The sequence below is a fragment of the Neofelis nebulosa genome, chromosome X, assembly GCF_028018385.1.
Source record: "Neofelis nebulosa isolate mNeoNeb1 chromosome X, mNeoNeb1.pri, whole genome shotgun sequence".
In the NCBI taxonomy this organism is placed as follows: domain Eukaryota; kingdom Metazoa; phylum Chordata; class Mammalia; order Carnivora; family Felidae; genus Neofelis; species Neofelis nebulosa.
This window is the reverse complement of record NC_080800.1, coordinates 124,390,906-124,403,222: the sequence shown is the minus strand read 5'-3', so window position 1 is coordinate 124,403,222 and position 12,317 is coordinate 124,390,906. Positions and strand designations below refer to the sequence as shown.

Below are 12,317 nucleotides of genomic sequence, written 5' to 3'. Positions count from 1 at the left end.
CTAAGCTAGTTACTACTTCAAGATTTTTACAGCTGCTGAACCCTTTACCTGGATTGCCTTCCTTTCTTTGCTGGGTTGACCTCATAACTGAGGGTCTCAGTTCAAAAGACAGGTCATCAGAGAAAGACCTTCCCTGACCACACTGTCTGAACTCCTTCTTCCCACCAGCTATTAACATATGATTGTTTTATCATCTACATGACACTTTTAAACATTACATGTCTATTGTCTATTTCTTCTAATGCATCCCCAGGACCTAGCATAGTGTCTGGCACATAGTAGGTGCTTAATGAATATGTTACTTAGTGAATAAATATTCATTGGACCTGAATCTATCCAAAGAATTCTAAAGATTGATTTTCCTTTTTAGAGAAAGAATCTGTGAGTGCTACATTAGTAGAACACTAAGCGAAAATTGGTGGTGGATGTGGGAGAGAGCTGCCTCAAAACTCACCTCATGACAGAAACCTTCCTTTGTTCACCTGTCAAAATGGTCACTTCTCTTAATATGTTCCAGCCCTCAGCCCCTGTATACCTCTTTCATATTACATTAAAACCACTTGTTACTGGGGCGCCTTAGTGGCTCAGTCAGTTGAGCATCTGACTTCAGTTCAGGTCATGATCTCACGGTTCGTGAGTTCGAGCCCCACGTCCAGCTCTGGGCTGACAGCTCAGAGCCTGGAGCCCGCTTCAGATTCTGTGTCTCCCTCTGTCTGCCCCTCCGCTGCTTGCACTCTGTCTCTCTCATTGTCTCAAAAATAAATAAACGTTAAATTTTTTTAAAAAAATAAAAATAAAACCACTTGTAAGTGATTGTGTACCTCTTTTGAGTGTGTTGAGATCTCCACTCACGTGCTCACCTTCTGAAATGCAGGAGCTGATCTGTCCTCATTCACATATCTTAGCACAACCCCCTGCACACATTGGGTTCTTTAGAAATGCTGTCCAGTAGCTGATGGACCAAAGGGGACATGGCCTTTCAAAGGAAGCCCACAATTCCCCAGTTGGGAAGGCACACATACAACATACTCACCCGTAGAATCTGAGTCCTGAGGATACAAATGGACCCGACCAGATAAAACCGATCCTCCAGAGGAAGATATGTACCACACGATTCAGCAAAAGAGGGACTGGGGAAGAAGCTACTGAAGAGCACCAAAGGCTCTAAGGGAGACAGAGACACACATGTGACAATCAAATAGAAAGGCAGGCTGTCTACACAAGAAATGAACACCTGACACATCAGTGCACTGTTTGCCAGCCCACTGATAATTTTCAGAATTCTGAGTCACAGATTTTTCCTGCCTTCCTTCTGTTCCAGCTATCCTCCTTACCCTGGTCTCCACCAAAACATGAAGAAGTCATTACTGAGAAATAATTGTTGCAAGTTCAGGGTGATATTCAACTTTGTGTTCTTACTCTGTGGATGGATTTTGTAGTCTTCAAAAGAAATTTAGCTCCCCTCTTTTATATAGGGCACATGGGTATTAAATATGTGTGTAATTTGTGTGCATATGTAGTCAACTGAATGTTTTAAAAGTATACGACCCTTAATTTTCAACACATGACAAACATATCAGACAACCATTGTGTGAACTAATTTTGATTGTTTATTTACTCATTCATTCATTCGCTATATTTTTAGACCTCAGTATCAAAGAACCGAGTTAATTACACTCTTAGTCCATGGAATAGAATGAACACAGATAAAGTCTCTACTCTTGATTTTTCTGATCCTTCTGCACCCACAGACACCCATTGCCATATACCACTTTTAATATCTAAACTTGTAAAATATGTAGTCTGGTTTTATGTGTATGTGCTTACCACTTACAAAGGTGGCATTGTGCTATAGATCTCATTCTGTTTCTTACTTTTTTCAATCAACATTATGGTTTTAAGATTTAACTGGAGTGCCTGGGTGGCTCAGTCAGTTAAGCATCTGACTTTGGCTCAGGTTGTGATCTTGCAGTCCGTGGATTAGAGCTATGCACTGTGCAGCCTGCTTGGAATTCTCTCTCTCCCTCTCTCTCTGCCCCTTGCCCACTCATACTCTCTCTCTCTCTCTCTCTCTCTCTCTCTCTCAAAATAAATAAACTTAAAAAAAAGATTTAACCATGTTGTAGTATGTATATCCGAGGTCACTGCTTTTAAAGTTTTCCATATTGCACATTTTTTCTCATTTTACTTGCCCATTTCCCTAATAATGCACACCTAGGCTGTCTCCAACTCCCTCCAACCATAAAAAACACTATGCATATATAGCACATGTCCCCTTAGGCACAGATCTCTCTGTAAGTCTGCCTCTGGTATATCTCCACCCAGTGATGAGACTGCTGAGTCACAGGTTAATTAACATAATTTAAGTTCACTCTGTTTTTCAGGAATGCTTCATGAGTTTACATTCCTCTCAACACTGTATTAGTGTTTTATTTCTCACCTCCTCACCAATATTTGTTTATTATTCACACTTCCTGATTGCTGTCATTCAGATGGGTGTACAGTGCTATCTCACTGGTTTTTAAATCTTTCATTCTTTGCTTACTAGTGAGTTCAAGCATCTTTTCACATATTCGTTGGGCTATTTACCTATGGTTCAAGCCCTAGATGTTTTAATGGCCCCATATCAGTGTTTATGTTAATTTATCAGCCAGTAGACCTGAAACCTTGAAAATTGTAAATTTGGACTCCATATCCACACAACACTGATTTGGGGTTTGATTTCTTATAAATGACACATATTTTTTTCCATTCAAATTCTGAGGGAGATGGCAAACATTATTCCTCTAGGCCAGTGGACAGGATTTTACTGATCATGTTAAGTTTCTAGGTTTTATGTATTGGTCCTTGAATGAATGTTAGCACTCCAGACCCCAGCCAGCGAAGTCCATGGATGATGCATAACCCACCTAGGCCACCACCTAGGCTTCCTCTTATCATTATAGTCTTGTACTTTATACTCTAATTCCTGTCACCCAAGGACTTAACTTTCCTTTAAGCTTGGGTATGCATCAAACTTCTTTTGTTATGTTTTAAAAATTGTTTCCTTGTTTTTGTAGAAGGAAAGAGTCATTCTTACTAGTTCAATCCACCATATTACCAAGTGACCCTATCTTGTGAATTTCCCTATTTTTTAAACTGAATATTTAATATAATTTTTAATAATAAAAGGGATGAAACAAGGATTAGTTGTTTATAATAGGCACTAGATATTTCTGTAAAAGGTATTCCATTTTTCAAAGGAGTTTCCCCTATTTCCCTGTCTTTTCTATCTTCCTCAGAGCAATAAACAGTAATTACAACTCTCATAAGTAAGCTGCTCTGTTGTATTGGACAGTAATTATATTTATATATTTCAAGTCCTCATCATCTCCAAACCCCCTCTTCCTTTAACTGCACAGTCTCACTGCACTGTTTCACAAAAACATTGCACTCTGCTAAAATTCATAGAGTCTGAATGAAAGCTAGAGGCCCAAGCATTTTTGGATACCAATTTAGTAGCAGTGTCTACTGGCACAAACCTATTTATTCCTAACTGCAATAGAAATGAAAACTACTTCAATGAACAAGCAACTCAGGAATAAGATCATTAAATATAACTAAACATTTTAAATATAAATATTATCTATTTTCTGATTAGTGTCAGGTAAGTATATAAGGTACCTATCCCGAAATTCTGATCTCAGACAAAAAGGTCAGAGACATTTACAAACAAGGTGTTTCATATTATCAGGTCCATTTTTAAAACAATAAGATCCTTTGGAACAATAACTTTAGTCTTTCTTTTTATCAGAGATTTCTGTTGGTCCTTCTTTTGGTAATCCATTTATATCGTCACTCATAATCTACTTTCCCTTTGTTTTCATCATGGAATTCTTTTTCAAAAGTCTGATCAGTGTCTACAACCAAACCGCTATGGTCACAGGGATATAAGAGAATCTGAGGGCGCCGGCAGTGGAAAGGCATTTATGTTAGCAACGAAGGGCTATGAAACACATTAACTTTATCTAAATTAGACTGAAAACTGAATTTCTTACCATTTGAAATATCTTTTAAAGTCAGAATTAATTTCACATATTCATAAGTAGGGTTACTACCACGTTTATCATTTCCTCTCTTTATATGACAGCAAAAGTCAGTATGTTTTCCCACTAAGAAAAAAAGATACAAAACACATTTACAATGGTATGTTACCATATTCTGCAGGATTATTTCATAGGACCATTGTCTTACTTAGAACATATTTTTAAAAAATATCATTTTCTTTCCATGAACATTAGCACTGGCATAGCTATCTATGTTGTAGCTCTGGAGTAGAGTACCAGCTAGAACATTATATAACACTAATACAATTATACAAAAGCTCAAATAATCAGGGTTCATGACAAAGAACAAGACTTCATGGAGAAGAAATATTTTAATACTAGAAATATAATTTGTGTAATTGTATTAAGTTAATATATAATCAGCAGCTATATTGGCTCTAAGGTCTTTATTTTTATTACTCCTTTGAGTAGTTGTTACTTGGGTCTTAAAATCTAAGAACTTACAATTTAGGAGACACAATCCGTACCTGAGCTTGACGAAGGAAGTTTGAGAGCAATCTTTCGGTGGACTTCACTTTTCTCATGATCAGGCAGAAGACTTAATAATTTTTTACCCACAATCTCATCCTTAAGAAAGACAGAGAGAATACATTTTGTTACATATGCTATTACTGTTCACTTCCTCTACCTCCTTACTCCAGTAAGCTTATCATCTGCTCCCCCTCAGCCATCTCATGGTCATACCTATTATACCTCTACAAGTCCCAGTTCACATTACTCCACTCTATGTCCATCACCTCCTACCTTTCCAGTGCACGCACACAAGTACCCTACCTCTCCAACAATTACTCCACACGCTGAGACCTCCAGTTCATTCCCATCGCATTTTTACTGTGCATTATCTCCTGTAAATTGTCATATCCCACTTTGCTCAGTTCAGATTCCACCATGAATCACTATAAGCACTCCCATGTTCAACTTCTGACATATATGCCTGGGAAAATACCAACTCTGGTTAATTTCAACTCTTCATATACCTTATACCTTCACCCAAGCAACCGCATGTCTATGGCAACCATGCCATGTATTATTTTAAATGGGCACACAGATCTGTGTGGAAATCATTCCTCATTTCCTTAGACAATTCACTCTCTCACTCTTCAGTGCGACTCTTTCTTGCCTTTTCTTCCTTCTTAAAACCTCCAAGCCTTCCTCATCCTCATATTCAGCTGGGAATCTCATTTTTTATTGAAATGTAAAACAAAGGGGAAAGAAAATGTCAATATCTTCCTGCCATCTAATCTACCAACCCATTTGTTTCTGTGGCTAGAGACCTATTTTTTCTCCTATTCCAAGGAATAAGCTTCCACTGAAGTCTAGTGCACTGCCTTTCATCCTCTCTCAACTATTCAAGGACATCATTCCAGAAATTTCCCCCTACCTCCCACATCATTAAGCTTTCCCTCTCTACCAGGTCTTTCCCATAGCATGTAAATGCTATATCAGGGATGCTATAATATCAGTTATCTTAAAAACAAAAACAACACAGAATTCCAAAAATCCAAAACTTTCCTTGACCCTACATTCTCTCCTCTGGTTCTTCTCTGGCATACTTTGGAACAAAAATCTTTGAAAGGAACTATACTTGCTGCCTCTCATTTCTTTAGCTTTCACTCTGCCTTGAAACCCCACTAACCAGATTTTTACCCTAACCACTCCACTTTTGTCAAGGTCACACAGTGTCAAGGTCACGTTGCCAAATCCAATAGTCAATTCTCAACCCTCACTAACATCTCAGCATTTGATACAACAAATCCCTCCTTCTTCTTGACACACTTTATTTATACTTGGCTTCCAGAACACCATACAAATATGGCTATCCTTCTGCTTTGAAGGTTACTCCATCATGGTTTTCTTATCTGGATCTTTCTCCTCTGTCTACTTGACACTGGAGTTCGTAGGGCCTAGTCATTAGACCTCTTTTACTATGCTGTCTTTGTGGTCAGTCTCTTTCTGTTGTAGCTCATCAAATACCATCTATCTTTGTACCTCCAGTCCAGACTTCTCCTTGAAGTCTTCTAGATAACTCATCTTAGATGTCTAATAGGATTTCAATTTTAAGATGTTCAAAATAGTGCACCTGAATTTTTCCCTCACAAAGCATGCTACTCCCTCAGTCTTCCACATTTCAGTAAATGGCACCATCATTTACCCTCATGCTTGTCCTTGATTTGCCTTTTTCCTCCTAAACCCCAAACCCAGTCAATCAGCAAACTCTGTTGGTAAAACAGTCAAAATGGATGCAGAATCGGTCCACTTTTCACCACATGGGCTAAACCATAATCTCTAGATTGGATTACTGCAACAGCCTTACCTCCTCTCCCTGTATTTATTTTTGAAGCTTCCCTGTTCCCACTCCATTCTTCACAGAACAGCTACAATGTTTCATTTAAAACATAAGTCAAGTTTTCCTCTACTTAACATTTTCCACCAGCTACCCAAGTTATTCAGAGCAAAAGCCAAAGTAATTTCAATGGCTTATATAGTTCTATGTTCTGGTTCCTTGCTGTTCATTGACTTTAGTCCCTCCCATTTTTTATGGTTGCTCACTGCATTCCAGGTACACTAAACTCCTTGTTCATATCCAAATACACCAAGCAAATAGTCACCTTGGGGCCCTAAAATGCTCTTCATTCAATGTGAAACATTGTTTTCTAGATATTTACAATGATGTTCTCCCTTACTTCATTCAAGTCTCCACTCAAACGTATTTTAAACAGAACTGATTTCCTGACATTCTCTTCCTGCCTTTTTTTTCATAACACATTCATTACCACCTGACATTATAGTCACATGTATATGTTTATCTGTTTATTATCTGTCTCCCTCAGTAAAATATAAATAACATTAGAACAGAGACCTTTGCTGACTTATTCACTATTAAATCCTCAACACCTAGAACTCAGCTTGGCACAAGTGAGCATTCAGTAAATGTTAGTTGAATGAATAATGCTGTACCATGTAGTTGAAATATGGTGACACATGGATAAATTGAATATCAGACATTAAGTAATGAGTTTTTAATGTGATAGGAACAAAGTAATAAACAAAGTATTCTTTGTAGCTGAATAATGGTTTTGGGTGATGAACCACAGATTCAAATAATTTTTAAATGAATAATATTAATAATGTACAGTCAAATTCAGAAATATATTTTATGGTCCATTTGTAGAAGCTAGCCTATGAGTTAGCCAATGTTCAAATTAGCAGATTGATCCTGACTCAATAAAGAAAAAAGCATGGCTTGACTGAGGGCAGAAATATTACCTTAATTTAGCAAACAAAACATTATGAAATTAACAAGCAATAAATTTTGACAATGAAAGTCATTCAATAAGAAATTTACCTCCTAAAAGAAATATAGATATTTTTCATTAAACTTCACTTTTTCAATAAAAATTATTTTATTAGTTTAGTTATGAAACAAACTATAGGTACCAAACCAAGTTATCTCTGGTCAGTGGAAACCACTCATTCATTTATCTAACACATGATTAACAACTGCTCCATGCCAGACACTGTGCTAGGTATATTCACACAAATAAGCTATCATAACACCCTGTGAGAGGAAAAATTATCTCCTATTTTGTTGATGAAGAAATTAAGGCTTGTCCAATTATTGAGATCAGAAGTTCAGTGGTAAATTTCATCCCCAAGTCCATCCAAATAACTGTATATCCATTGTTCCCTCCACTCTACCATAGCTGCTTCAAGTCCAATTTATACAAAGGGCAGCTGATTTGCTACTGGGACAGTTTCTGCATTTTGGACACTCTACATGAAGTAATTTATCAATTTCTTTTTTTTATTGAGTACTTATGAGGGTTAAACATGATGATCCTGATATGAATTCTAATTTTAATGAATACATAATTCAGTAGAGCAGATGAGACAGGCACAAAATTATGATGCAAAGTATAAAATAAGACTGTAACAAGAGGTACAAAGTGTCATGGCTCACCAGTTCTTTCATCAGTAGAAGAATAAAGGACAGCACTGTCGCATCAAAGAATTCAAAGTGAGCAGACTTTTGATAGTGTACATCCCCTTGGATGGAAATACTGGCAAAGATTTTCTTATTAATTAACTACATTCTTTAAGGACAGTGATAGTCACAATGAATGCCTTAGAACTGACCACCAACTAAAAAAAGGTGAATGTAACAATCATTCCAGTGTAACTACTCCATAGTTAAAGGGCAGAGATCTGAAAACATTATCAACACCATGTTATTTTTATAAATCTTTAGCATTTGCTCTTCTTATTACACAAGGCAGAAAGATCAAGGCACTTAAAGCTTAAATAAGCAAAGATAAATACCAGTGAAAAATTAAAAAGGTTTTTCAAAAGCCAAGTTTGCAAATACTTATTAGTTGTCCCACAAATATTAGAGTGGTGAGTCTCAGTGATGTCAAAAAAAAAAAAAAAAGTAAAGGAATTTGTTCCACTCCATGACATTTATTGAGAATCCAGGCAAGAAGTATCTTTTTGTTGGCAGAGATATTCACATTAAACATGCATTAGAAAACTGTTCAACTATATAGGGCACAGGGAAGTATAAGAGCCTCTGCATGAAATTCAGACTGTATTTTAAATCAAGACTCATCACGAGTAATTCTCTACTATGCTGTAAGCTTCACATGGAGAAGAGAGGAAAATTCATCACAATTATCATGAACTAACTATATACCTATATTCAAAACCTGCTAAAGTTTCTTAATAATTCAATGCTGAGAAACTATTTCCAGAGGAAATGTGTTTACAATTTGTTTAAGAATTGTAAAAGAGAACAACTACATGTAAATTCCCAGTTTTAATTTTTTTCAGGGGGTAGTGATGAAGTAGGGTGAGTAGGAGAGCAGGCTGCTAGGAAGTACAAGTTACTACTACAAGTGACTGCAAGTTTTTCCAAAGGAAAAACTATTAAGGAAATAAATGAGTGGGAAAATACAATGGCAGATTTCCGATATAAATTTAATACCATGATGATGATAGTAGACCTCATTTCGGTCACAATGGTATGTGTTACAACATCATATCTTGGACTCCTCATATCTTTTTGTCACACCCCCATCCAATCCATCAGCAAAACTTATTTTACCTACAAAACACCGATGGCTTCCACATCCACCTTACTGCAATTCATCACTATCTAATAGCCTGGATTAATGCAATAGCTTTCCAAGTGGACTCCCTACTTTCATGTCTGCCCCCATAGCTTATTCTTTTTTTTAGTTGCAGTATACTTAACATACAGTGTAATTTTAGTTTCAGGTGTACAATATAGTGATCCAACACTTCCATACATCACCCAGTCCTCATCTCAACAAGTACACTCCTTAATCCCCATCACCTACTTCCTCCCTCCTCTCTCGTGATCATCAGTGTGTTCTCTAGAGTTAAGAGTCTGCTTCTTGGGGCACCTGGGTGGCTCAGTCGGTTAAGCTTCTGACTTTGGCTCAGGTCATGATCTCACAGTTTGTGCATTCGAGACCCGCATCGGGTTCTGTGCTGACAGCTCAGAGCCTGGAGCCTGCTTCAGATTCTGTCTGTCTCTCTCTCTCTCTCTGCCACTCCCCTGCTCACTCTCTGTCTCTCTCTCAAAACTAAATAAATATTTTTTAAAAAGTCTGTTTCTTGCTTTGCTTCTCTTTTATTTTCCCTTTGCTCATACGTGAGATTTAAGAAACAAAGTAAATGACCCATAGCCTATTTTTTAACACAGGAGCCAGAGTGACCCCCTCCCAAAAAAAAAAAGCTCATAATTTCCTTCATCTGCTCCAACCCCCACAATGGCTTTCTCCCATCTCAGAGGAAAAGACAAAGTGATTACAATGGCCCGAAACAGGGTAGACCTCTGCTACTGCTCTGACCTCATCACCTCCTAGTACTTTTCCTTTTGATCACAGCACTCCAGTCACAACAGCCTCTCTATTGTGCCTTTTCCATACCAAGCACATTCTTGTCTTAGTGCCTTGTCACTTGCTTTTGATTCTGCCTGGAACATATTTGCTCCAGTTATCTGCATGACTCACATACTCACTCCATTCAGGTCTCTGTTCAAATGTCCCCTGATAAGGCAGGTCTTCACTAACCCCACATTTGCAAAAGCCCACCTCAAGGAATATTTTTTCCACATTCACAGATGAGAAACTAAAGCTCATGTAGTTATTAAGTGATAGAGCTAAATTTTAATCTTCAGATTATCTGATTTCAGAGAACAAATTCTTTCCATCCACCATGCTAGCAGTTTACAGTTGCCCAAGAGACAGAGGTGTCTTGATATTTAATGAAATTGTAGCTTCCTGGAGCCAGGAAGATCCTCTAGAAATGGTTTTGTCTCTCCATTAATATAAGATGGGTGACTTATAAAAATGAAATTTTTAATCGGAGCCTGGGAAAAATTTCATGTTGTTACAAATTAAGAAGAGTTAGGATTTAATGAAGAAAAGTGTGAACTTATGCCTCAGGTATAAGTCCTTTTTAACGAGATTATAAAACTCCATTCTCATTTCATGTTTACGTACAGATCTAATATTAATAGCTTTATTTTTAAGTATACCCATCTCTGGTAATCAAATCGATGGCTTAAGATTAGTCATTCAACCCCATGTCCCAGATACCTCTACCTTAGGGTAAGTCTGTGTGTGTGTGCATGTTACCTAAAATGCTTAAAGTTGAAATATTCTCTTGAGAGTGGAAAGTTTGAACCAAACTACATAAAGAAACAAGGATAGCACGACTAAGACATTCACTGTGCAAAATCCTCACAATAGGAAAAGTTCACCTTTCCTTTCACAATGACCAATTTGGTTTAAGTAATATCTAATATAAGACTTTGGGAAGATTTCTAGTCTTCACTATAACCAAACTTAATCTGTCATGGATCATACTCATACAGTCTTACTTTTAATATAGACTTAATAAGACCATTCCTCTTCCATGATATAAGTGCTCTAAAGTCTAATTCAATGAAAATCTCTAATATTTGTATTTTATTCAGCTGTTTTGGCATCCTACACATATAAGCTGAATTTGAAAATGTGAACTGTTCTCTAAAAAAATAAAACAGAATAAGAAAAAAAGATATTGATCATAGTATCTTCAAATAAAGATTAAAAAGTAGAAAAGTTCTCTAAGCTTCCAACCGGGCCTTGCAACATGTTGGCTGGAATAGCATAACTAGTGGAATAAGCTTCGAATCCACTTTTAACTTAATTAAAGAATAATGTAACATGACTTCTATTAATTTACATGTTCCAAACTTGAATGCTATAGATCTCAGGGCCAGGGTGTGTCAAGTTCTTTACTCAACTGTGTAGAATGAGGAATATACAATGAAAGCAACAATCCAAATAAGATTCACACAACTAGCCAAATGACAGAGATTTCAAGAGTGGAGGTGGATGTATTCTACCTATCCTCGCTCCACACACATGCATTAGTGGAACAGGAAGGTATGTAGTACTTTCATATTTGAGTGGTATATTTTTTAGATGCTCAACCTGAAGATCCAGAAAAATTTTTAGGTAATCACATATTCTAAATCAATGATCTTATGAAGATAGAGAAAGCTTTCATGAAGAGGGGCATAATAATACCAAAGAGCTCAGGAATGAGTGACCTTTTGGGACAGCACAGATCCTGACTACAACTCCTATGTAAATGTCTCCAGCAATACTTACAATACTGCTAAACTATGCCATCATATCTATATTTTTTTCTAAATTAGATCATAATTTGTTCTTTAATATAAAGAAACAAAAAGCAAATCAGATCTGGAAATGGATACCATGAGCCAGCATAAACAAATCATGACATTCTTTGTTTAATTAGTATGTAGTGGACGTTAAGGAAATGTACAAAATCAAACACCTCCATCCCGGTGAGGGCTGCTTCACAAAGTAGTCACCTTGGGGGTTACCGACTGATTTTGAGGAGACTTCCATTTTAAAAAGTACATTCTTCTTTGGAGATTGCCTTCGGGGCCCTTTACAAAACACACATACACACACACTATTTCATTACCTCATATCACAATTTGTTTTTATAGATTTAAAACTGAAACCAATAAACATGACAATAAAACAAGTGCACATTTTGACAACATTGAGAGAATATCTTCTCTGATGAGTTATATGCTCCTGAAAACAAACAATGAACCCCTAAACAATAAACCAGAATGATCCTTCCCCAAAACTGGAAAAACTT

The 12,317-nt window shown here is 36.9% G+C and overlaps 1 protein-coding gene across 4 annotated transcripts in view; it reads right to left on the bottom strand.

Annotated features, from left to right (window-relative positions):
- Positions 1-12,317, bottom strand: part of PASD1 (PAS domain containing repressor 1) — a 104,875-nt gene that overhangs the window by 45,054 nt on the left and 47,504 nt on the right. For all 4 annotated transcript variants that reach the window (XM_058712905.1, XM_058712907.1, XM_058712908.1 and 1 more), the window contains 3 exons: positions 4,574-4,673; positions 4,038-4,151; positions 1,034-1,164 (listed from right to left, as the gene is read on the bottom strand). In XM_058712905.1, the coding sequence (XP_058568888.1) occupies positions 1,034-1,164; positions 4,038-4,151; positions 4,574-4,673 (345 nt within the window). The remainder of the gene's footprint in view (positions 1-1,033; positions 1,165-4,037; positions 4,152-4,573; positions 4,674-12,317) is intronic.